The sequence below is a fragment of the Heptranchias perlo genome, chromosome 27 (assembly GCF_035084215.1).
Source record: "Heptranchias perlo isolate sHepPer1 chromosome 27, sHepPer1.hap1, whole genome shotgun sequence".
NCBI lineage: Eukaryota > Metazoa > Chordata > Chondrichthyes > Hexanchiformes > Hexanchidae > Heptranchias > Heptranchias perlo.
The window spans coordinates 25,265,648-25,292,611 of record NC_090351.1 but is presented as its reverse complement, the minus strand read 5'-3'; the positions used below and the strand labels follow the sequence as shown (position 1 = coordinate 25,292,611).

General features: G+C 41.1%; 1 protein-coding gene across 1 annotated transcript in view; it reads right to left on the bottom strand.

Moving 5' to 3' along the window:
- Window positions 1-1,041: 1,041 nt before the first annotated feature.
- The window catches only part of LOC137344469 (copine-8-like), a 74,471-nt gene continuing 48,548 nt past the window's right edge, over window positions 1,042-26,964 (bottom strand). Inside the window, exons 4-6 of the mRNA XM_068007458.1 lie at window positions 6,588-6,645; window positions 4,232-4,305; window positions 1,042-2,418 (exon numbers count right to left, since the gene is read on the bottom strand). Of these exons, the coding sequence (XP_067863559.1) occupies window positions 2,230-2,418; window positions 4,232-4,305; window positions 6,588-6,645 (321 nt within the window). The 3' untranslated portion in view covers window positions 1,042-2,229. The remainder of the gene's footprint in view (window positions 2,419-4,231; window positions 4,306-6,587; window positions 6,646-26,964) is intronic.

Here is a 26,964-nt window from a genome sequence, read left to right as displayed (position 1 = left end):
ACAGGTTAATATCAGAGACAACAGGAAAGGGTTGAGTTCCAAGCGGGTAAGTAATCTACTCATTTTTAACTGCTCACCTGCTGTCATACGGGGAGGGTTAAAATCAACGCCTTAGAGATGGCTTGAAAAGTAGTTGAGTCTTTGATATGTGTTTCAGCAGCAGAATCAGTATCCAACTGTGAGAATTATGCTGATTCTAGCTCTCCATAGTAGGTAGGTGGAGAAGAGATTGATCGAATATGTCATCTATGTAGCTCTTATCCTGTCGGGCGACTTGATAATGGAAGGTCACAAGGCCTGCTCACCATTTTTCAGGGAAAAGATCTACTCAGCAGGTTTTTTTTATGCAACAGACTTCAGACAAGCAGTACTTTATGAAAGTACTTCCCCTTCCAAAGTGACAATCCTTATCACTGTGAGAAAACTGAATGTCTTGTGCATTAATAAGGATCAGGACTTGCAGTGTCTTTGTACAGCACGGGCAGTGTTGAGTTACATTAGGCACATCCCCTATTGTTATCTAAAGCAACTCATTCTGGAAATAAGGGGAAACCAGTTTTTTTTGGCACTTTACTACACTGTTGTTCTGTTGTCCTACAAAGACTGCACATGAAAAGTAGCAAAGCTGAAACCATTATATTCATCATCATTTATGTATCTTTGATAAGTCAGATTGTCAAATTGATTCTAAGATGACAACAGCATTATACAGCTGCCATTATTGTTTATGGGCCTGTGGGAAAGCAACAGAAATCTTATATGGAAAGTATTATGAAGTGTCAAAAATAGAAAGGTTTGATTATGAGATACAAAGAAGACAGACCACAGAACAGAGGTCTGTTCTCAGGAACTGACACACATACATCTCAAACCAACAAGACAGTATTCAGGATAAAATATGAATTTTCTTATAATTATAAACCCTTGCTGTTTAAAGGTAGTTTCAAAACAAGCTACACATTAGTGTAATTATGCTGCAGTGTTTCTAGTGCAGAAATTGTGCTTCTAACTAAGTCTACATACAAAATGTTTGTTACAGTCCAATTGTTGATTGTCATTGTTTTAGAGAAGGATATTATTTTATTTTTACAGGATTGGGACTGGACTTGATGGCAGAAATTAATGTATTGAGCTGACTCTCCTTAATTTAGAACCCATCATTAAAATAAAATGTTTGATTTAGTATAATCCGCCCTCGACCATAGACAAAATTGTATCAAGCACAATGAGAAATTTAAGTATTTTGGGCGGAACTTTGAACTTCAGCGGGGAAGTGTAAAACGGGCACTAGCGGATCGGCCATCCATTATATATCCCTCCCGATTTTCTTTTCTATTGAAGTCAATGGAAAGGAAAATCAAGCCACGTGTATAACAGGTGGTCAATCTGCTACCGCCTGCTTTACACCGCCATGGAAGTTGAAAGTTCCGCCCTTTGTATCAAGTGGAAGGGATTCCTTTTGCACCTAAAAAAGATCAAATATATAATTCTTTATAATTAGTTTCACATCGATCATATCTGCAAGGTTTGGCTGAGCCCAGGTCGCAGAATTTACATTGAGCATTATATAACCCCCTTAAAATTGAACTTATTTGGCCTAAAGGAACTCTCAAACTAATCACACAACCTACAAAAAAAACACCAGTGGATGCAGCAAACAATGAAACATGACAAATTCCTACTGATTTTCCAAACGATTGCCTAAAGGAGTTTCTGCGTTATATAAACCATTTAAATTGTAGAAAGAATCAATTTGTAAACTTCAAGAGACAAAACATGACAATTTTCAAACAGTACCTATGTCATCAAAATATTCAGTAAGTAAACCACTTGCAAGACCTCAATTGGTCCTGCATTTTCTACTCACTATATTCCATATCTGTTAGCTGGCTTCACTCCTTGGATGGACTGATAACTATTCCCTTATGAAACTCTGTAACACAAGTCTTCACAACTTTTTCCAGTCTGTCTTGCAACTTTCTTTGTTATTCTGTGTTCTTCAAAGAATGTAGTTGTGGTCCCTTTATTTTGGTCAACCTCAATCACTCAACAATATATTTCTTCTACGCAGTTAAAGTTGTATTTGTAGAACAAATCTTACAATTGAGTACATGAAACATCTTAAGATGTTCTGCTTTCTTGGCATCTGACTACAGCAGATGAGTAGTCGACACATCAAACATCACAAGCCACTCGTGGCAAGTCTAGGTATCCCAGAAATGGTGTCTGTCAGATCTGTGTGTGAACACCAAGGCCTGTAGGTGTGTATGGTGGTGGGGCAGGGTTGGGCTTGATGCTTCGAGTCTTCATATAGGAAATAAACTGGTCAGGGATCTCAGCTAGAACGTCCTTAGCCAGTCGAGCCATGCTGAGCACGTGATTTCCCGTGCGGTCTATGTAATCACGAAATGGCACAAACTGCAAGGAAATAATATTTAATGGCACGTTATTTTGTGGAGAAGAAAGATTATTTGCAATCAAACTTTTGCCACCTTAAGCAAAATTATTCTCAACGGGTAATGAGGGCGCTAGTAAAATTACCAAAATTATGTAAACAATATAAAATGACACTAAAAAAAAATGTATCCTTTGAATAGTGTCACTGCTGCTTTGAAATTAACTAATGCTGTCTATAATGGAACAACCTTTTTTGTTATACCTCTCTATGCGTTATTGCATTTATTGTCACACAATGCCAAAGTACCAGAATATTTCTTGATCATTTCTTGATAGTCCAACTCTATTATATTAAATAGTGCCTGGTTTAGGTCATGATTTTTCTGTTACAGCACCTCAAAAGACTATGAGGGTAATTTTCAACTTCACCATGTGGGTGGTAACCTGGCAGAGCAGATCACCCACCCATTGTAGAACCCACCTGATTTTCATCTACACACACTGATTTCAATAAGGATGAAAATTGGATCATTCTACAACAGGTGGGCAATCTGCTCCGTCAGGTTACTGCCCAGACAGTGAAGTTGAAAATGATCCCCCATGAATTATCTATACGTTACTGTACTCGGAATCTGTTCTGTGCATAACTAAATGCCAATTTTAACTTATTTCTTCCTGTCTAACATTTCACCTAGTCATTGCTAGGTTGCTCATACCCCTTTTTCTTAATGCTTTATTTTATCTTTTTTATTGTAGTTCTTTCTTTTGACATGCTCATATCATTCTGTTTAAATAGCTTGTAAAACATTTTCTCGTCTCATCTGTTTTATCGAAGTCAATCTTAAAGGGAGAGTTCCCTTTCTTTGGTGATCGGAATTGGACACCTGGATATGTTGAAAAAATAATGGTGTGTGAACGACGCACGCCGTTATTAATGTGCAAATCGGCCAGCAACTTGTGGCGAGGAAGACATATGTACCTTGTGAATTGCGAATCACTGGACAAGTTGCTCCGCCGTTAGCTTTGTGAAAATGGCATCTCGCCCTTAACCTCCCCGAGAGTTTCATGAAGTTGCTGCATTTGCACATTAATTGCCCATTAAACTCACCACAGAAAGTTAAGTCTAGTAATTAATAGCATAAGTAGCCTTTTAATGATGTGATAATTGGTAATGTCTGCCAATCAACCTCTCTGGCCCAGAAAGCGAACAATTAAAAGTGTGGCGTCTCATTCCTTCAGGTAGTGAATTGTTGTTGGAGATTTTTAAAATGTCAAATTTTAAGTTTTTAATTTTTTTTCTTACCTTTCCTTTCTCTCTCTTAATCCAATCTTTCTTTCCCTCTCTTTATTTCTCTTTCTGAACCTGATTTGACATTGAATTCACCCACTCTAATTCACCCTCCTTCTCAGTCCTTCCACTGTTTATTTCACAATCCTTAAATCTCATTGGTTAAGGAGATACACTGTTGGTCCCATCATTCACCAAGGTCCCAGATGCCACATTGCCCTGGCCATGCCGTTATCAGCTCACACTTCCAGCAACTTCCAGGGCAAATAATTTTGAGTTGAAGGGTGCAGTAAAAAGTGTAACTAACCGGGCACGCCGTGAGATGCCTCACTTCCACAAATTCTGGCCCAATATTTGCTCTTGTGTACCCTTTGATGGCATTGTTGCCACTAGCTCATTGGAGCCAGCATTTTCAACACACACAAGCTACACTTTGACTCTGGCATCTGCAGGCAGCTTTGTAATCTTAATGGTGAGGAACATGCCACCTGAGTCCATTGTATAATACTCACACACACTATGCTGCTTCTATGTCCATATACATACCTGCACAATATCTCTCTCTGCAAGTTTCCCTCGTGAAGATACTCTGATATCATCTCCATCCAATTCCACCATTGCTACAAACAATAAATAACATTATTTTGCAGCAAATATAAGTTGGAGAAACAAAGTTATATGCAGATTACAAGATCCCCTGTGGTCCACAATGTTGTATGGTTCAGGTGCACTTGCTGTGTTGGCAGAATACTTAATTTCACCTGCCAGTAAGCAAGCAGGAAATGCTGCAGAGATTGATTTGACTAGAATTAGATTTGCAGTAATCCCTTTGTGTTATGGGTAGTAAACATCCCATAAATCAATTACTGATATCAGAATAGAATATTATCTTATTGCACTTGTCATGTAAAACATGGGCATTTTTAAATATCCAGCAGATTTGGCTAGAACATTTAACACCTTATTCACTAAAAATGTAATTAATTTAACATGGCCTAGTAATGCAGTGTGTTAGAGCAGTAGGTACTGCGCCATATGGTACAACAACATGGATTCTTCCCTCGATTCCTTATTTGGTGAGTTCCCTAACTTAACCGTGGTCATCAGTGGGGCAGGGGGTGGGGGAGGAGCCGTGAAGGGAGCAATCGTAGGGCGAATCAATCTATGCAGTATCATGAACCTCTTAATGACTGGTTTGGAGCTTTTTGGCAGATGAACAGGATATCTCTCTCCTTCACACAGGGTATAGTGTATGGCTACATTAGACCTATGTAGCAGATATGAGGCACATTTATTTGACAACATAGAACTTTGTTCTTTATGTTAGAATGCTTTATACGTTTGAGATTGTAGTGAGCTAAACTTTAATTAGGAGTGAAATATTGTTCATCACTGAACACAAATTAAAAAAATCAAAAATCTTATGTTCCATTTAACACAGGCACAGGAGTAAATATATTTGAATTAAAAAATAATTTGGTTTACGGCACAATTTTTGTCTCCAGTTCCCCTCCCCCCCATTTGTCTTCTACTGAAGGAAGTGACTCATGTCACAGTTCCATGGACACTAGTAGGTCTCAGGTACCTTGCCCTAGTGACTATTCTTTACGTGTGAGCCTGTACAATACTAGTCACAATTTTTTTCCGGCAAAACTATAATGAAGTCGTTTTGTTTTACTTTGAGGTTTGAGGCTTTGATTGGCTGCTGGAATAAAGTACTGAAGCCTTGTTACCTTTTATATCATCAATAGAAGGCAATGCAATTGAAGTGGAATCCCTACCACTGTAAAAATAACATTACTTTACATTCTTTGTTGAATATAGCCCGAGCATAACTTAGTAACAGGAAATGGAAGGTAGCCGAACATGAACAATTCATAAGGTGAATGCCAGCTCAATAGCACAATGATTAATGTAAGCTCATACATGAATGAGCTCAGATCTCAGTACATATGGGATCTAAAAGCACTGCCCCTCTTTTGGCATCAAGAATTATACACTGAGAATGAGTTGTGATCTCAATCTCCTTCATATCTGAATGAACTAGTTTGCTCACATCATTGTCTTTTCTTTGATTGCCCCTTGTTCTCTACTTCATCCAAATAGCCATTCTTCATGCTCGAGAGTTGGACAGTGAGTGTTGGCAGGCAGTTTGACTGTGGGGGTCACCCAGCCCAGTATGATCCTATCCTCATCCAATGTCTAGCATAGGACACTTGAAAGTGATCAGGAGGAGGAACTTGGCCTGATTTCATTTCCCTTGCCTAGACCAGTGATACTAAGGCTGTACGTAGTCTCCACAAGGTTGTCACAACTGAGATCAGGACAGACTAGGATTGGAACACGAGAACCATCCTGACCAACATAGCTCAGTGTCACACATGATGCATTTACCAACTGAACTATGATATCATTAATGGAGATGATGGAGATCATTATTTTAAATTGTTTCAAGTTTTAAGACAGTCATAAATTCATCATAGTCCTGAAGTAGTAGAGTGATGGGTAAAACTGATAAAATCATACATTAAGCTTCATTTTGTACCAACATATAATCTTAGCAGAATTTGATGGTACATTGCTCACTACTAAAGGTGAATAATTGAATTGTCCCATGAAGGTAGTCTCTATTTATGAAGCACATTTACCCCTTTTCACAGGCTCATGAGCTTAAATAAAAGGAATTTTTTCAATTAAGAAAAAGAGATGAATTCTTAATGGAATCAGCACTTACACAATGAGGAGCTGCTTCTCCCAGGGTTCCAGAATTTTCCTTCATATTCTTAGGTACAGAACTGTGCATGCTTGGCATCAAATGCTATATGAATTCACGTTACAGATTCCTCTTTTTAGTTTTAGTTTATAAGAAACATTTCAATAAAAATATATGAATTGTACTCACCATCAAATTCTGCTTGTCCAACTCCAACAATGATAATTGACATAGGAAGCTTAGCAGCCTACATAATGAGAAAAATAATACAACAAATTTAGGATTTGAATAGTGGAGTCAATCTAGGGTAAAGTTCCGAGGATTGATGTGGTTGTATCCTGATGATGCAACTTTTTACTTACGTTTTTAGTGGTAGCCTCTAGCGGTCCCTTTAAAGACTGACGGCTTGGCTACTGTGTGCCTGAGAAAACTAACCACATCATACCCGGCGCATGCTATCAGTCGCGAACCAATTTCGGAAAGGTGTCTGAAATAGGCATTAGGGCCCCAATTTGCATAGGCAATGGGCCCAATGCCTCTTTCAAATGGGCATCCTGGATGACTACAAGGCGCTCTAACCAATATGGCGTGCGGTGCGTACCCAGCGCAGAATGAGCACGTGAATGCCACATGCCATATTGGTCCCTTTAGTGCCTTTTTTTCACCTGAAAATCATACGCTGTGCGATTCAGTTTCTAGGCCCATGAATCAAACCTGGGACCTTTTGTTTTTTTATGGCTCTGTACTACATTTGTAGTGTATTACACACAAAGGCATCACAGCGCTTGGCTTTATTTTAAAATAGCACGTGCTGAAGAATTCAATAGAAAGTGGTAAAATTTCAATTTAATTAAAGTGCGAAGGCCCAGTCAGGCCCAACTGCTCTCATCACACCAGTATGTGTATGCTAATTAAATTGTTGACTGTCAATCAAAAAATTAGACTTGTAATGTTAGCCATTAAAATGCCATGTACAGCCACTGTGCAATTCAAATCAATTTTCAAACTGTCTAAAGGTTAAGTATTCCAAATAAACTACATTAACTGAAATTATAAATTAAACAAAAAATAATTAAATGTAGGCGAACATAAATTCTAACAAAATGGGCAATAAATGTGTCAGTTTGGGTATTATTTCTGACATTAGTCACAGGCAATTGGAGTTCAATTTTTTGAGGACCAGTCTATTTTATTTTAAATGTGACAGTGCAACATTGGACAGGAAGTTCTTGAACCTTTCAAGCTGCCTTGCATGTAATATGTGACTGTAATAAGAATATCATTAAAAAACAATTATAACAACAGCTTGGTTTTAAAAACCTAGGTGCTGCATAAATCAATGCTGCCCCATTATTAGGACAGACCAGGGTAGTTGGCAAAGTTTTACCCACTTATCATAGATTGTGTATTATTTTTGTGTATATGTATTATTTTTTACCCAGGTGTTAGCCCATTTATTTTATTTTAAATTGAAAGTTCTGTAAATGATCTTTCAGTTCAACCACAGGCATCACTAAGGTTGATTTGCCCTTGAACGGTTCTCTGCCTCTTTCATGGAAAGCACAAATTCCCCCAAGAGCAAAAATCATGTACAGTATAAAAAATTTATAACTGCAAGCATAAAACATGCTTTAAAAAGTCCATTATAATCCATTTGCAAAACCAAAAGACAAACTGAAACTTCTAACTACACTCTTCAGGAGATGAGTTTGTTGATGAGCGAGGATGAATATGCAATACAGAAGGAATAATCAGCCAGAAGCCACCAGGGAATATGGATATGCAGTCACTATGAGTGAACTAGAGCAAAAAGACACCAACTTCTAGACTGCCAAGCATCAGCTATCCCATTGGACCAGTAAGTAATTACAGTTCATGTGTAACGGGATTACTGACTTGTAATTTATTGAGATGCATTCATTATCCTCTATATACCAGTGCCTGCAGGTATTATAACTATGTTCTATATTTTCTGGGGTTGAATGACATTATTTGAATACAGTGGATAAAGGTATAGTGATACCATGTTGTCTGTAGAGGGAGCTGCTAAAGTACTGGCATTGTATAAGATTTTCAATTGCTCAGGGCATCTTTAACACAGATCATGTCCTGGTTGTGTACTGACTGATAGCGAAATTGAAGAATTTTCCTGAAATTTGCAGAAGGGATTTATACTAAGTTAGAAGAAGATCAGAAGATTGCATTGTTGTTATGTGAACATGCTCTAGCCTTCAATATTAAATAAACTTTGGTTCAAACACTGTGATTTGCTTCAGGGTTATTTTTGAAGTTTTTTGTTTATTAGCAACTTTACACAGTCAAGTGCACAGCAAGACCATCAATGGGGCACATTCTATAGTTTCTTTCAGATTTTCCTGTTTAACAGGGGTTGTGGAGATAAGAGCTGTTAAAGGGGAAAAATGTCTTGCAAAACATTGAATGCAGAAGGAGTTCTATATTAAAAAGGAACCAATTAATAAAGAATTCTGTTACCAATACTAATTGCAATGGTTTAGGAAATGTGTAATTATTGATTATTCCCCATAAAATCACCATAAATAAGGCACTGTCAACAGAAATAAACAAGAGTATAAAGAGGTTGCAATCTAGAAATCATATTTTTAATCTTAGGTTGTGTTTTGAATTTTCAGTTAGTGGTTTGATAAAAGCCGGCACTCTATAATCTAGCAGTTAACATTGGACTGATCATCTATTTGCTGCATTCTTGTAAATACTTGTAAAAAAAATGGCTTTCAGAATTACCTTAGCTGTAATCTATTGGCTGTAAAGCATTCAGGGGACCATAAGGTGCTGTGCAAATGTAAATTCTTCTTTACCTGTTTAACTTCTTAAGTTGGGAGAACAGAAGTTTCTGCACATAGACAGGACTTAAGTATGAGGGATAATTGTAAAGAAGGGAGGACAGCAAACAAGATGGCCCCGATATTAGAGTGAAGGTGGGATGATTGGGTGTGTGGGTAACCCGACCAATAAAAAATGTCCGTTTCCCATGCAATCGCGAGTCAACTGGTGCCACTTAACGTGGCTTCCAGATTTGCCGTCCGAAAGCTGCGCAGCGGGTGGACTGCACACCCGCATCACAGGCTATCAGGTGGAGGAGCTCTATTTAAAGGGGTAGTCCTCCAATGGCTTTTCCTGGAGCAAACACCCACACACCACAATGGAGCAGCACAGGGGCAAGGCTGCTCCAAGATTCAACAATGCCTCACTCCAGGTGCTACTGATGGGGTGAGGAGGAGGAGGGATGTGTTTTACCCGGTGGACGGGAGGAAGTGGCCTGCCTCTGCCACCAAGAAGGCCTGGCTCGAGGTGGCAGTGGAGGTCACCAGCAGCAGCAACATCTCCGACACCTGGATCCAGTGCAGGAAGCGCTTCAGTGACCTAACTAGGTCAGCCAAGGTGAGTAGTACACTTACTCATTCTCCTACATTCCGTCTTCCACATCACCGCCCCCATCCCCCAACTCATTCTGCACTGCCAACGCTACTCTATCACGTCAATCCTCACGCTCACTTAAGGCTCATCCTCAACTTACCTGCACTTCCTCACCTCCCCATTAGTCACCCCACCACTACCACTCAACCCAATCCTCATACAATGTCATGGCTCTGTCTCATACTCACCCTCTGATGCATCTCTTTCACGGTCAGCCGCACCCAACCCAATGCATTCATCAGTTGACCACGTCACCATCACTCACTCACGCGTCTGTACTTTCTCCCCTTTTAGAAGAGAGCTCAGAATGCACGAGAGAGGGTGAGGACCGGAGGGGGGCCGCAACAAATAGTTGTCCTCACAGTCGCGGAGCAGGAGGCGCTGGAGCTCAGCCGAACCCTCGAGTCCCTGTCTGTCGGGGACGCTGAGACTGGCAACCCACAAAAGTCTGGTGACATAACTTTAACATTCATCACACACAATATGAATTGATGTTAACATGCCTTGCCATCTTCAGCACCTCAGTATGCTCATCACAACGTGACACATCTGTGATCATGATTGATTTTGCCTTCTGTTCTCTTACAGCGACCGCTGTGATGGCAGAGGGCGATTCCTCAGAGGATCTGCCGGCCTCTGAGGTGCACCGTCACATCTTAGCGAGCCATCCACCAGCGCAGATACTCACACCCTGGTGGGTCCTAGTCCTCAGTTAGTTGGGGTTGGCACCTGGTGAGTTACCACACACAAGTGAGCACGAGCAGAAACAGGTGGCAGGGGCAGCTGTAGAGAGTCCACATCAGTGGCAGCACTCCTCTCCAGGCTCTGCTCAGACCGGCTTTGGTGAGAGGCCCCTTTCACGAGGTTCACCATGAACAGTGACACTTGATGCCACCCATTGGGTCCCTTCACAGTGGATGTATGTGTAGCTGCAGGACTGTTTTGTGTAGGGAGTGGAGGGGGGTGGGTGGTTGCTGGTGTGGGCACTGCTCTTTCTAGCTGGTGAGAGGACTGGACTCTTCACACTTTCTGATGGTAGGAGAAACATTCACATATCAGTGACTCCCTGGCCTCACAAGCAGCCAGGTGAGCCGCTGCTCTGCCCATGGGTTCTTCCGCCTCCGCCTCCTCTTCCTCCTCCTCCGTGTGGATGGCAGATGTGGATTGGGCCTCCTCAAGTGGTGCCCCTCTCTGTTGTTGCCCTCTGTTCCCTTGTGCAGGTGCCTGTGGTGTAGCACTGTGTTGTGGAGCTCCAAGTAGCGAAGGTGGATGCCGTGCCTGCGAGGCTGGTGATGTTGCTCGTCTTCGAATATAGTGCTGAATGCAGCCATGGCGCTCCCCCCCCCATCCTGACGGTGTGAGTTTGAGGGGCTCCGCAAAGCAGTTAAATATGGTTGAGTAGAAGAATTTTGAGTGGAAAGTAAGAATTTGCAGTGAAAACACAAAGATCTTACAGCCAAAACTTTGTCTGAAGGAACTGAGTGCCCTGCTGCAATAAGTGACCTTTTATCCCCATTTGTCAAATAAGCATTTGAATATCTCACTGGCTGCTGGCTGAAACACATCTGTTGCAACATGGAGTGTTTCCCACAGCACGGGAAACACGCTGAGGACGCTTCAAAATCACACCTCAGCCTCAAAGTGGAGAAAATTAAGTAGTTCAACTACTTAAACTATCTCAATAACTGGCTTAACTGTGATCCCGCTGGCTTTAATTGCCGGTGCGAATTCCGCATTCGGGAGGCGCGCGCACCCAGACGCGTCAGTGGGGAACCCGGAAGTCTGTGGGTTGGAACCGGGTTTCGAACCCGAACAGGATTTTCCCGATTTTCGGAGCCCCCCGCCCCCAACACACCCTCAATTTCCCAGGAAAATTGAGCCCAATATGAATGAAAAGTTAATCATCCACTGGAGCAGAGCCACGTAACTGTGCTTATGAGTTCTATAAACAACTTCACAACAGATTGAATTTTTGTAAACTACCACTTACAAACACATAGGGAGCAATTTTCAACTTACCGCTGGAGCGTTGCAGGTTGGGCGCCCATTATAAACACTGCCCGATTTTTCTTTCCATTAAAATCAATGCAAAGGAAAATCGGGCTGTTTCTATAAAAGTGCCCAGCCCATTTTATGCTCTGGCGATAAGTTGTAAGTTACCCCCATAGTTTGGTGATAAGACCTATTGTCTTTGGGTGGAGTTATACTGCCATTTTTATGCCAGTGTGAAGCAGCTTTAGATGAGCTACAATACAAATGTACCAGTATAACTTGGGCGTCAGATCAGCAACGTCACTCTCAAATGCGCTCAAGCAAAAGATGTAAGGTCACCTACAAGTGATAGCGCCACTGCTTGGAGCTTGCACTCCAGTCTGGTGTTAAATGTGTTCTAAAATTGCCCAAAGGGTCCCTTGGACTCCCTGGGATTTTAAAAACTTATTTTTTGGTCTTTCAATATTATGAAAAAACTCCTGCCTGTTCTTTAGTTCCCTAGAGCATCAACAAATAGCCATCTGGAGAATGGAGTTATTTGCATGCATCCAAGCACACATGCACAGAGCTCCACCGTCATTGAGCTCAGAGCAAGGCACAATCGGCAATGCAACTTGGATCTGCCAACTGATCATTGCTGTATATAGCTACTGGTTTGAACGCAGTAACTATAATATAACTGCAACCTTTGATTTGCTTTGTGTCATCTTCTCTAAAATATTCGTCGTGTCCTATTTTGTCCAGAGGTTGAATAATTGAACAATTCGTACCTTTGAACGTTAGTGTCACTTGTGTCGCACAGCATCAGATCAGGGAACTACATATAAATTGGGTTAGAATTGTAAGGAAGAACAGATGGGAAAGCTAAAGAGGGACAAAAATGAGAGAGGGACAGACTTATGACAGAGCAAGACAGCTGAATGCAAGAAAACAACATGTTAGGACATCAGGGAAATAAAATTAACTCGAGACCGTAGCCACAGGTTAACTTTTATTAGGCAACATCCAATACTGAATTATAGAGGTACATATCAGCTGACAGATGAACTTATTCAATAAAGATAAGTTTAAGTTGCTTTCTCATTTTACTAAACCGTGTATTTTTTTAAGTGCCATTTTTTTTAAGACTTTCCTACAGAATTGCATTAGTTGAATATTATTTTCAAAGGCACCAGTGATTAGAATGATAAAATCATAGAATCTAAATCATTTGCAATAAAATGTCTCTACTAGGTTGGAAGTAATTTGCTTTTCCTATTGGATTCAATGACAATGACACAGTTGATAATTGTATGTTAGCTTAATGATTAGATTTGGCCTTTAAAAACAGAGAGGTAATTTTGACTTTGTGCAATAGTGTAAAACTGGTAGTGATAATGGCAAATCTAGTAACAACAGAAATTGGCAGCCACCAACATGACGCAGATTTGGACCTTGGTCTGTCTGACCACTGATTACTGCCTGTACCACTCACACTTAATGGCAAAAAAAATACCACTATGTGGGCTGTTTAACAGTTAATAAATGTCTTAATAGCCACAATAAGTCACATAAAAGCAGCTGTACAGAGCAGAAGTTTGAGTATTTGTATGCAAGCTCCTCAGAAAAGAAAAATGTGATTTACAGATTTTAGCCTCTTGCCAGTGGATCATTTTCGAGGTGTCAGGTTACATCACTATCAATGTTCAGCAATTTTGTGCCAAGGAGCAGGTGACCCAGAGTGCTAAAATGATGCCCCCATATATAAGGACAGTAATGAAGGTGTGGAAAAAAACTTGGGGATATAAAAAAGTCATCTAGGTAAGAGATTCCAAAGCAAAAAGTACTATGCAATGTGCAATATCATGGACAGAGACTTCTTGCTGGTCAGCCAAAATGACTGCTGTTGCTTTGACCACAGGTAACAAATATTATGCCTTAGAGGAGGGCGGGTGAGTCAAAATAAGCAAGTGAAGCTGTCATCTCAGAGTCTTACTATATAAAGAGATGGTTCAGCATGAATGAATGAACATAAGCTATAAAAAAAACTGCAGGAACAGCTGAGCACTTTGCGTGCAATGCAGAGCACAATTACATGATACAACTGTGGGAAAGCCAACTAATCTTGATATTCCTGTTTAGCTTGTGCAGAATTATCAGTGGCAAAATGGAACCAAGTGGAAAAATGACAAGTTCGGTATAGTTTAAATATATGAAAAGTCAAACCTTTGTGCCATCATGATCTTGCCATCATTCCACTTGTCGTGGGCAAGGTGGCAAACAATCCAAGAGTGTGGAGACTGGCAATAGCTGTAACCACAAGAAACTCCTGCATTCCTGGGAAGAGTGCCTGTTTGAGTTTATTGGGTCTGCATACCTCGGTCTTCTCAATCTCTCAGGAAATACCTACAAGAAAGGCTTTGACTCGGGAAGGAAGAATGGAGAGCCTCAAGGAGGAAATACAGGAGCTCTTGAAGCCACAAAGGTCCCTGCTCATGCAGATCCAAACACTATCCAAGCCCTTGCTTCTGGTTTACATAGCAGTGCCTACACATAAGTTGTTAACATTGGGGTTTGAGGTAGAGATACATAAGAAGAACATCCATAAGAAGTTCAGCTGCAGAAGGTAAGCACGGGGTGCTGTTCACATTAAAAATGTTATACTTTAAGCACTTGGTGTCCCTTCTTTACACATACTAGCATCTATACTTCCTCCATAGTAACAATGACATACTGCAAGCTAGTTTTGTGGGTGAAATAAGTTGGCACATGTTGACCTTCACAGACACATGGCTAATTTCTTCCAAGCATTGTTGGGAAATGCTTGGCAGCCATCAGCTGCGGTGAGGGATCATATCTTTCCAGTAAACTGCATAGCAGCATCAGTGCTGCTAAAGACAAATAGAGTGGGCAGTCATCATTGTCAGCATAACATTTCAGTAGTGATAATGTTGGAGCTCAGTTGAAGAATCTGGTAATTATTTGCTGATTCTGCTATCAGCTTCGCAGTAGAGACTTGTTCACAGCAGCCATGTTCTCAGCTCCTTCCTCCCTGATCATCCCTGAAGGCTGCAACTCATCAGTGTCTTGCATGTTGCATGCCTCTCTCGATTGCATTAAGGAGCATGCATCATACCATCACTAACTTAGACACCATCTCTGGGGTGGTCCAGGCAACAAAATAAATGCTGCAAAACTCCAAAACACTGCTCAAAGAGCAAACTTCTTTTGGTATGCGCCCCAAGGTAGCACTCCAGCACTCTATTGGTTGTCACAGTAACTGAAATCATCAGCAGAGGTCGAAGAGGATAGCTAGAATCACCCAAGAGTCATGCAACCAACCTTCGAACTCTGTGGAACAGACCTTGAATGTTGGACTCTCATAGGATATAAAAGTCATGTCATTTTTCACAGTACTTGGCATTAATGTGGAGGCTGCTCAGATTGATATCGCACACTAACTGAATAATCTACTTCTCTATTATTTCAGGGCATGGCTTGGCATGATGGAGAATGAATGGGCATGTGTTCAATGAATGATGTCCTGCATCTTTGGAAACTGAGGATATCAAAGAAGCCTTGCTGCCTGGAAGTCTGCTACTGCAGCTCAACAACAACTTGCACTTAAATAGTGCCATTAACATAGCATAATATCCCTAAGCATTTCAAAGTGAAAGGGAGCCTTCGTGGGAGGGTTAGGACTGAAAGCTTGGTTGAAAAGATGTTTTGGAAAGGCTTTTAAAGTTGGGATGGAGGTAAAGCCAAGAGTTCACAATAGTGAAAAAATGGATACAGTATTGATTTTCAGTTTCCTGTTCAAACTCTTTGATCCCTGGGCTAGGGATGGTGGAAGAATCGGCCAAGGATCATGCTATTGTGTGACTCTGCTAGAATGTGGACCTGCATGGATTAGATCAGGCTTGGATGTTAAGTTTATGCACAGAAAATCTGGTGTTATTAAAATTGAAATAACTTTTTTTAGTTTTAATACTAGTTCTATTTATAAATCGAACTTGAATACCACTCACAATACCAAATGAGGAGTCCAAACCTGAATCATATATTCCACTGAAAACGGCCGTTCATAGCTTAAGATCAGCAATCAGCAGAGATTTATGACTTGGTCTTTCGCTCTAACCTTTTTAATTCTAAGGACTGATTCTACGGCTCTTATTAGAATGAGAGCTCCATGGGCAAAACTTTAACATTGTATCATTATATGATATGCACGTAACAGCTTTAAATAGTTTTCCCAAAGGTCTGAAGAGATAAATGGGCTTCAGGTTTTCTTGTTCGTTCTGCATTACTAATTCAAAGTATACGGGGAGCTCCTTCTTATAGAGAAACATCAAATCTAAATCCTTTTCAGTGTCTTAAAACTATGCAATTCCAAACTCCGATGGTAGGCGGTTGAGGCCAAGAACTTCTTTGCAGCCATCGCCATTGATTGACCAACATGAGTCAGACGTGTACAAAGGGCAACAATTGGGGTTGTTGGATGATATCAGTAGATGCTGTTATATTGGTGAGTAATCATGGAAACTGCTATGTATGTCAAATTAATAGTAAATTTTAAAAATCGTAAGGCGGGTGGATAATATACACATGGATGTTTTCAAAGGACGTTCTTCAACAGAAACCTGTTCTTTTGAAACACAGTAAACCTACTTTCAGTACTGGTTAAAAGGCATGATTTATTCCCATTTTCTGATCCTTCTTAAGAAGATGCTTTTGGAACAATTAAAATATTGGGCCAGAAATTATTTTTAAATAATGGTGAACCTAATAGCGCTCACTGTTATTAGTGACAAAATCAAACAGCAAGTTCTGGCGATCATATGTGCGCAGCCTTATGCGGAAACCTGGAACTTGCTCTTCCTGGTTCGCCACCGATCTAACAGTTTTGCGTTAAAGAGACCTCGCCGGCTGCAATCAATGGAATCAATGGACCAGCGCCAACTTGCTCTTCTGCCCAGCTGGAAACTAACTAATCTCACCACAAAACAGGTACACTCAGTTATATCAGGTCTAAACTAAGCTTCAACAGTGTGGTAAGTCTTAATGACTGCCAAACACTCTCTCTGGCACTGAAAACTAAATTTTAAAAATGTGGAATCTCATTCATTGCGATTTTAATAGTTGTTGGACATTTAAAAAAGAAAAATAATTTAATTTTTTTTATGTTTTTACTTTTTCTTTCTGTCTCTTTTATCGGTCTTTTAATTCGATATTTCTTATCTTCTCTTTATTTTGCTGTCTCTAACTGTTTTTACATTATTTTATGGTTGTAGCTTGCACTGCAAGGTTTTGACTCTTCGCGGCTTCTCAATGATGCTGCAACCTAATTGGTTGAGGGGAGAGCGAGATCCTCTCATCAGCCACATAGGTCCTACGTTCATGGGAGTTAACTCGCATTAGAGGAAGTTCCCGCAGTAAAGACCATGGTAAGTTTGTGGGTGAGTATAAATCTATGGAGTGGCGAGTGCCATTCATTCGCTGCATGGAGCAATTTCTGGCCCATTATCTGGATTAAATGAATGAGGGACAATAATGTGCAGACTGAAATAATATTTACTTTTCAACTTCAGCCTTTGAATTTGGCGTGTGAAATTTTTAAATGTGACTACTTCACACAATTTCTTAAATTTTGAAATCTTGAAATTGTTACCAAAATCTCAGAGAAATGCATTGTGCAGAAACTCTTTCCAAGAGTTCTGTAGAACAGGAATATCCTTAAAAGGGAAAGGCTGGAGGAGTGAAAATCTGCACTGTTGTTAGGGACTTAAGGTGGGTGGGTGTCAGTTTCTAGGGTCCCATCATTAGCTGTGATGGGACCAGGCATACCAGGCTGCCAAAGCTGGCATCACAGGGTCCTTTCTGGAATTGGATCCTTGTCCCCTGAAGATGAAGGGATATTTTTTAAATTTTGAAATGCAGCCCCGTTACATTTTGGGCCACTTGGGTCAGGTAAGAGTTCTTTCTGTTGTGTTGTGTTGTTTTCTTTCACCCTCCCTCCCGTTTGGTATACTTCTGTTGCAGTTTGTGGCCTCTTCGGGTATTTAGGTATCCACCTGAGGTATGTAAAACAAGGAACCTCCCCTTGGCCCCATAAATTTTGCTGGGATCAGTGAACGGTTGTCCCAGCACTTATGCTGAGATGTGGCCCCCAAAGATGGTTGGCTCCTAGAAGTCTATCATGCACCAGATCATAGACTAGAGTTCCTGTATCTTCTCTTCTTTGAACTGTATTAGTTGCAAATGTTCCTGCCATTGTGAGTTCATGGAGTTACTTACTTCTCTGCAGTGTTGTGTTTGCACAGACCATCCTTGTCCTGGCCTGATGCTTCTTGTCTTCAGCCTTATATCCGCATTGTTGCTTTTATTGATCCATGTTGGGACCAGCTTCTGTATGTATACCGACAACACCCAATTCTACCTCTTCACCACCTCCAGTGACTGCATCTGTGCTATTAGACTGCCTGACTCACATTAAGCTGTGGATGAGCCAGAATTTCCACCAAATGAAACCATCATTGGCTTCCTGGCAAAAACTTCCTTTGCTTACATTATCCCCCTCTCTTGCTGTTTGCTTATGTTGAACCAGGCTGTGTAAAACCTTGGCTTCCTAGATCTGTCGAACTATAGAAATTTACAGAACAAAAAGCCAGTTGGCCCATCACGTTTGTGTCATCAAGTTGCTAGAGCAATCCAAAACTAATCCCACTACCCTGCTCTCTCCCCGTAGAGCCTGTATCTTTCACTGCTTAAAATATTCACCCAACTTACCCTTAAAAGATCAATGGTCTCTGCTTCAACTGCTTTCTTTAAACTGACATTTAGTTATAGCATATAAATAGACTTAGTACTTATTACATCATACTGATCTTCTGATGTCACAGTAGAGACAATCTCGGTTACTATAAATATCTCAATATTTAGAAACAAGGTAAATATACGTTGACGATGAAATTGTTATTTAAAACCCTGGAGGTATCATTCAGTACTGGTAACAGTACCAATATGTATTGATTTGCCAAGTGGAAAGAAAACTACATGACTGATGAGATTAAGCTTGACCTTTGGTCCCAGCTGGCCAGCTTATCCTCAATTTAACGAGCTGTAGACATCCACATCTTTATTGCTTAAATAGAATTCTGCCTTCCTGCTTCCTTTTGTAAAAACTTGCTGAAGAGGAAAATGAGCTGTCACATAGATCTGTGTATCAGCTGCTCATTCACTGCTAAGCAACATGCTTTACTTGCAGAAGAACTCTGGCCTGTGACATACCATCCTGATGCAATTTTGAAGGATGAGTTTACTTTAGGAATCAATTTCTTGAAAAAGGATTGGTAAAGAGAGTTTCTAAGTACCACAAACAGCAGTATTAATGCTTTCAGAACTCAATTCTCCCTGAGGGAAGGTTTCCTCTGGTTGCAATTGTATTCGTGACGTTGTAAATATAGTAGAAAGATTTTCTACATTCACTGGCCTAGAAATTCGATCGCGCCCAAAAACGGGCGCGCATGGGACTAATCGCGTTGTCCCAGCCAGCACGTAATATTTGTGCTGCCTGCACATTATCATGAGTCAAGTGTGCAGCCAGTGCTATCTACGCTATTCCTTGGCTGCATGCCTGTTTGGGGAGCCATATATCGGGAGTCTCTGACACCACCTAAAGGCAGCTAGCATCTCTTAAAGGGGAGATGTACTCTGGCTGCAGACAACAGGGAGACAGCATGTGTGCAGAAATGGCTGCAGCAATTACTGGGAGGGCACCAAGGTTTTCTGTTACTGCCTTGGAGCCCCTGGCGCAGGCAGTAGATAGGAGGAGAGAGATCCTCTTCCCCCATGGGGCAGAAAGCCCGCTAGGCAACACCTCCACTGCCAATGGCAAGACATCGCAGAGGAGGTCAATGACTGGAGTTTAGCTCCCAGAACATGACTGCAATGCTGAAAGAAGTTCAATGACCTCACCAGAGTTGTCAAGGTAACATTATTGCTCTGTTACTTTCTGCTCACACCTCCACCACCCCCAGCCACACTACTCAATACTCACAATACTTCCCTCCACTGCTTCCCTTCACTCTCCTACAATCACTTCACGATACCTCCTTCTTCTTAGAGTGACACACTCACCACTTTTGTAACCCTCACTTATCCACACCTCACATCTGACACACTTCATACCAGCTATTCACCCATGGCAGGCACATTCTATTAGGTCTATTATACACCAGATCATGGACTAGAGTTCCTGTATCTTCACTTCTCTTGGTTGTATTAGTTGCAATTTTTTGCCATTGTGAGTTTATGTAGTTACTTCAAGTAGCATGAAGGGAGTTGCTGGAGCTAACTGATCATTTAGGAGAATCTTCCATGTAATAGTAATATTTTCTCTGGATCACTCTGCATGAGATGGGTGATTCCAAATGTCTGAATTATGATCATAAGCATGAGGAAATGATGCATATAATAAAGTATTTTAGCTATTCAAATTCTTAAATTAATTCTGACTGGGTTTCTGGTGGCAACAGACAAACAATTTTTTCTTCTTTCTTAGACAAATTGTGAAAATTCCCTGTTCTATAATTTGCAGTAAGAAAAAGCCATGCTGCGAACTGTGAGATGAATTCAGCACTCAATGGTTTAATTAACTTTGTACCCTGGAGATGCTGAGTTGCGATCTACTAATTATAACATCCATGCAGCAGAAGACCACCAGACGATTGACAATACAGACAGGGGGAGATTTACATACTCCTTAAATGACAGGGAAGTTTAACAGAGATGACAGTCTTGTGTAGCATCCCACAGTCACTACTGAATTTCAGAAGAGGGAAGTAAGGACAGGCAGAGTCCTACGGTGCGGATTTGAAGAAGTCAGCTAGGTCATACTGCTTGTAAAAAAATATAAATGCCAAGTGTTATTTCTGGTTCTCAACCTGTCATGTTTTATCAACTGCGTCTTGAAGGTGACAGCACTACTCCTGGTTACGGGGAACAGGCTGTGAGGAGGTGGCATAAGTAAGACAAGAGAAACCGCACAAGCTTTCTAGGGATGGTCAGTCACCCAGTTGTGAAGCAATTATGTAATATCTAGTGAAAAGGGAGGATACAATATCTACTGAATGTTTGTGTAACACAAACCCTCCTAAAATTTATTATTTATTGGTTAAGTAATAATTAATGCATTTTCAGACTGGAAATGCTTAGAACTTTTAGATATTTTATCAATATTGTACTGTCCATGCAGTTGTTTCAGCTTCCTCCTCTTCTTCCTCCTGTCCCATTCTTGACCTTGATCCCCAAAGCCATTCCCTCACCTAAGACCTGACGACATATCATTCTATAGCTCCTCCCCCATTTTCACCCTATCTCTCAGCAAACGAATCTCTAAGAGACTTATCTCCTACTCCCTCAATCCCCATAACTCCTAACCACTTGACTATCTTTCTTAGCCTCTGTGCTCTCTAACATCGTTAATTACTCCCTTTGCAAGGATACCATTTCCTTCCCCTGAAAAACTGCTGTCATCAACTCTCTCCTGAAAATGCACATCCTCAACCCCTCTGGCCTGTATTTTCATAGAACCATACAATGGTTACAGCACAGAAGGAGGCCATTTGGCTCATCAAGCCCATGTCGGCTTTTTGTCGGAGCAATCCAGTTAGTCCCATTCCCCTGTTCTTTTCCCGTAGCCCTGCAAATTTTTCCCTTCAAGTATTTATCCAATTTCTTTTTGAAAGCCATGACTGAATCTGTTTCCACCATCCTTTCAGCCAGTGCATTCCAGATCATAACCACTCGCTGCATAAAAAAGCTTTTCCTCATGTCGCCTTTGGTTCTTTTGCCTCTCTTTCCTCTCTAAATTCATTGAACAAATCATCACCACCCAGCTCTGAGCTCAAGTCTTCCACTACTCCTTGTTCAAAACCCTTCAGTCCAATTTTCAATCAAAAGCACTGAGATTACCTTTGTTAAAGTCATCAATGCTATCCGCTTTGTGATTGTGACTGTGATGTAAAGTAAATCCATTCTTATCCTCCTCAACCTGCCTGTGGCATTTGGCATGGTTAACCATTGCAACCTCCTTCACTACTTCTCTTCTGTGGTCCACCTTTGTGGGGCTGCCCCCACTCCTACTTGTCCCAATGCAGCCAGAACATCACCAGCAGTGGCTTATCCTTTATGCATTGGAAGTATCCCAAGGTTCCATGCCCAGCCTGCTCCTTTACATCATTTATGTGTTGCCCCTCAGTGATATTATTCATAACCATAAGGTCTGCTTCCACATTCATGCTGACAACACCCAACTGTACCTTTCCACTGCCACCTTTTGAATTCACAACCACCTCTTTGTGCTGTAACATTTCCTGTCCAATGTCAAGTCTTGGATGAACAAGAACTTTCTTGGATTGAACTTCTGAAAGTCTGAAGCGATCCTAATCGGCTTCCACCAAACATTTGGTACCCTTGCCCCTGACTGCAACTTGTCCTTGGCTGCTCACCCTTAGTATTCTCTTCAAGCTGAGCTTCTGATTCTATCTATCATCAAGACCACTTACTTCGACCTCCACAACAAAACCCACCTCTTTCCTTACCTCACCCTTGCTGTGTTGAAACCCTTCTCCGTGCATTTTTTAAATGCCAGACATTGATTGCAGTGCCCTCCTTGCTGGCTGCCAAGCTCAACCCTAATCAAACCTCTAATCATTCAAAACTCTACCATCTGTATCCTGTCCCCCATTATGTCCTACTCACCCATTGCCCTGTCTTTTTTTTTAACAGGTCCTTGCACAGCCTTGTTCACCCTACCTCTGTTACCTTCTCTAGCTCTGCATTCCAGCCCATAGCCTTTGGTTATTCAACTCTGGTCTCCTATGCATCCCTCTCCCTCTGTTCCACTAACAATAGCAGAACCATAAGCCATCTCAGCTGTACTTGCTGGAATTCCCTTCCTTAAGCTCTTCATGTTGCTACTTCTCTCCCTGCCTTTGAAAGCCTCCTCAAAGCCCATCTCTTCAACCAATCTTTTGTACACCTCTCCTAACTCTTCTACTACGCTTGGCGTTTGTTCCTCCTCTGTGAAGTGCCTTGGAATCTTTACTACTTTAAAGGTGCTCTATAAATGCAAATTTTTGTTCTTCTGTATTTTCTTCAATGCTCGGAGGTTATAGTCTGAGATGTCTACGTTGCGCAAACATTTATTTAATAAAATATCCAATTCCATTAATGTCACTGAAATCCCATTGTGGGATAGGAATAAAGGCTGAAGAGTTTACTACATTGATTATTTCCAAAATGCACGAGTAATTATTGTTACATTGATACTGGGAATTGTGTCCCTCTGATGATTATACTGCCCTAATTAGTTTAATCTATCATTCTTATTGATGTTGTTAGTTAACTGATAAATAATCAAACTGTATACACATGTGACATGGAAAGAACCCCAAAAATGATCATTAAATTGTTTTGAGAAGATCTTCAAACACCCACTTGTGAACCAGTTCTAAGATTATCGTTAAGACTATTCAAATAATTATAAAACCTAACTGCAAGATGAAAGTTATTTGATCAAGAACATTACTGAATATTTTTCAGAATAAGGTCATAGAAAGGAAGTTGCGCTTAATGTCTTGAGTGAGTAATCATGAAGATGATCAAAGATGCATTTCAAAATCTTGCCTTGGGATGAAGTTTCATTCAAAGTAATGTATTCAGACATAGAAAAAAACTCCTTAACGTTTCTGCTATGAGGAGGTCATTAGGGTTTGGTTATAGGCATGAATGTCTTTTTAAAAAATATTACTCACAGGGTTTACAGGGGGCTGATTTTAACTCCCGGCGGGAAGCCAGCGGTTGCGGATGGCATTCCCACATGCGAGTGCGAGTTGGAGGCCCGGCAGATTTTGACTGCATCGCCGTTTCTGGTAGAAAGCGGCAGCTGGCCGGCGGGGGAGGATGCAAATTGAGAAGGCTGCCAGTGGCAAGGTAAGTCCAGGAGGGGCGGGGTTGCGAGGGTCCTGTGGTTGGGAAGCCTGTGGTAGCAGAGGCCCAGATTTTCCTAGTGGGGCCTGGAAGAGCAGGAGTGCTCCTCTAGGCCCCACTAAGGAAAGTTTTAAAAAAATTAGAGGGCTTCGCTGGATTCCCGGCAGCTTCAACTGGAGGGATGGCCATGGCAGGCAGCCCGGTAAGGAGTGGGGTAAAATTCCATATGAATTGTATTTATTAAAGAGGCTTCCCCCGGAGTCTGGCGGAGGCCTCACCTGCTGCCAAAACCAGCAGCATTAAAATCTCAGAATAGCAGTAACAGAGTGGGAAATGGATTCGCTCCATTTTAACTGCCTCCCGGCTCGTTTCCCACCACTCGGGGAAGAGTTAAAATCGTCCCTTAAAGCTGAAGCTTAGAATTGTTTTCAGAGTATTCATTGGTGATTGCAGTCCCTAGCATGGAACTGTGCCATACAGACCAGGAAGGTCCCAGGTTTGATCCCTCAGTCTGGGCTGAGTTAGTTGATCTCCACCAATGTGGTGGTAGAGATGGTTTCAATGGCCATAGCTAAAGGCAACTAACACGCATTCCCTCTCTTGATTGCTATCCAGCAACTCTTGTTTGAAAGTGCATACAGGAAACCTATCGGATTAGAAAAAATTCGGGTTTGGCTCCCGATGGTTGAACAGGCCGCCAACACTCACTGTCTAGGCGCATTTATGAAAAATAGCCACTTGCGTAAGGTACCAGAGCAAAGCCAATAGCTGCAGAACCATATCCAGCATGAGTCAGAGGAGGTATAGAGAACATTGGAAAATAATAAAACAAAAATAAATGTCTTTTATGGAGTACAGGGCTGAATAATAGAACTTAAATATTAGCCTGATACCCTGGAGTTATCATTCCATTATCATCTGGGGTCAAGGGCAAATTTCATAGAAGTTTCTCTTCTTGCGAATTTTACATGTGCTTATTTAGCTACAACTGGTGGCTAATTCACAAGTGTGCACACTGTTCATGGAAGGGCTGGGTTCACTGTCTTATATTTTCATAATCTAAAGTTATCCTCTATTTAAAATTGGATCACATGGAGTGGAATGTTCCCCCTTTTCAGTTGTTTTTTTTCCTTAAATATTTGTGCTCATCAAGGTGAATGATGTTAGCGCCATGAAATGGAACACTTTCCCTTTTCAATCATCTTGTGTCAGCATCAAACACTCAGAGGGCAGTTATGCCACAGACTAGATGCAAATTAAAACTCCCTGTATTCTGTCTCAACAATGGCCCTTCATCCCAACTTCAAACAAACATACCCTACTGCACTAGTGTGCCATTTTTCATTTCCTACGTTCGTCGTACTTGTGGTCCGTCTGAATGAAATTCAGTATTACCAACACTTGTGAGTCTCAAAAGGTAGACCTGATGCAGTGTCCAAACAACACTCCAAAGTACCACCAAAGCAGAGCTGAAGGCATCACAGAAGACTTCTTTACTTCCATTCAGCACTACCTTGAGACTTTCATTTGGACTCCCTTTGAGAATCATGAGTATTGGCCATGCTAAAAATTGCCACTGTTGGGCTTTTCTCATGGCAAATTAGGTGCATATATGTGCTGTAGGCCTATGCCCATTTAGAACTGGGTTGAGATTGCTCAAATGTATTTTATGTATGACTACAATAGGCAGCAAACAAACAAGATTTTTGTCTGTTAGTTTGGGTTGGATTTGAATTCAGGCCCCAGAGATCATCACACAATAAGGATACAAAATAAGCTGAGCGACTACAGGATTAGTGGGAAATACTGACAGAAATGAATCAGGAAAGGGATCTAGGAGCTATAGTAGAAAGATCCCTCAAGACATCAAGCCAATGTTTGCCTGCTGTCAAAAGCAAATGGAATGAACAAGAGGAATAGAGTATAGATCCAAGGATGTTATCCTGCAATGTAGAGAGTGCTGGTTAGGTCACACCTGGAGTTATTGGCCCTGAATTTGCTCTGAACAGCACCCGACACTCTTTAGATTTGAACTTACCTACAAAGGATCCATGGGGTTTCGTGTGGGAACTTCCTCTAATGGTGAGCTGCAAAAAGTGTAGCATCCTCTCCCGGGGATCTGTGAGCTGTGTGAGCAGGGAAAGGATCTCTCTGTCCCCTCAACCAATCAGATTGAAGCATCTTTGACAAGCCGCGCACAGAACCAGGAAGTGAAAGCTACAACAGTAAATTCAATGTAAAATCAGTTAGAGAATGTGAAATAAAGAGGGTGAGAAATGTTGAATTAGAAGACAGAAATAAAAGAAACAGAAAGAAAAAGTAAAAAAAAATTAAAATTAAAATGTTTTAAAAAATGTCCAACAACAATTAAAATCGGAAGGAATGAGACTCCACATTTTTAAAAGTTAATTTTCAGTGCCAGAGAGGTTGTTTTGCATTCTTTAAAACTTACCATGCCATTAAAAGTTAGTTTAGACCTAAACACCCAGCGTACCTTTTTCTGTGTAGATTAGTTAGTTTCCAGCTGGACGGTGCAGTAACTTTGCGCTGGTCCATTCATTTCACCAGCAAGCTGTCCTTCCTGTGCAGCTTTCAAACGAGCAGGGCAACTGGTAGAGCTACTTACGGATTTATGCGTTTGACTGCGCATGTATGCTTGCCAGAAACTGCTCTTCCATTTGCCCTTAAACAACGGTGAGCACTGTTTGGCTCTCTGTTATTTTTGGAGCAAATTCCGAGCCATATGTACAGTTCTGGAAGTGTCGTTATAGGAATGATGTAGATGAGCACATAGACTCACAGAACTGGGACTCTTCTTGTTGGAAAGAAGACTGAAAGGGACAAGATTGAGGTATTCAAACTAATAAGGTCAGGGATGTAAATGGTTAGTCAGGAGTCTTTGATTGTGTACAAGACAGCAGAACAAAGGGATGTGAGTATAAGCTGAAAAGAGGTAGTTTCAGGAAGTAAGCAAGAAAGCATTTCTTCATTGAGAGTGTAGTCAGTTTCTAGAATAGCTCTTCAATGGAGTTTATAAGGGCAAGTAGATTAGACCTCTTTAAGGCCAAATTGGACAAATGTCTTGATGATAAACACATATTAGTTACAAGTACTAGAACATCAAAAGGGTACACTAGATGAACATATG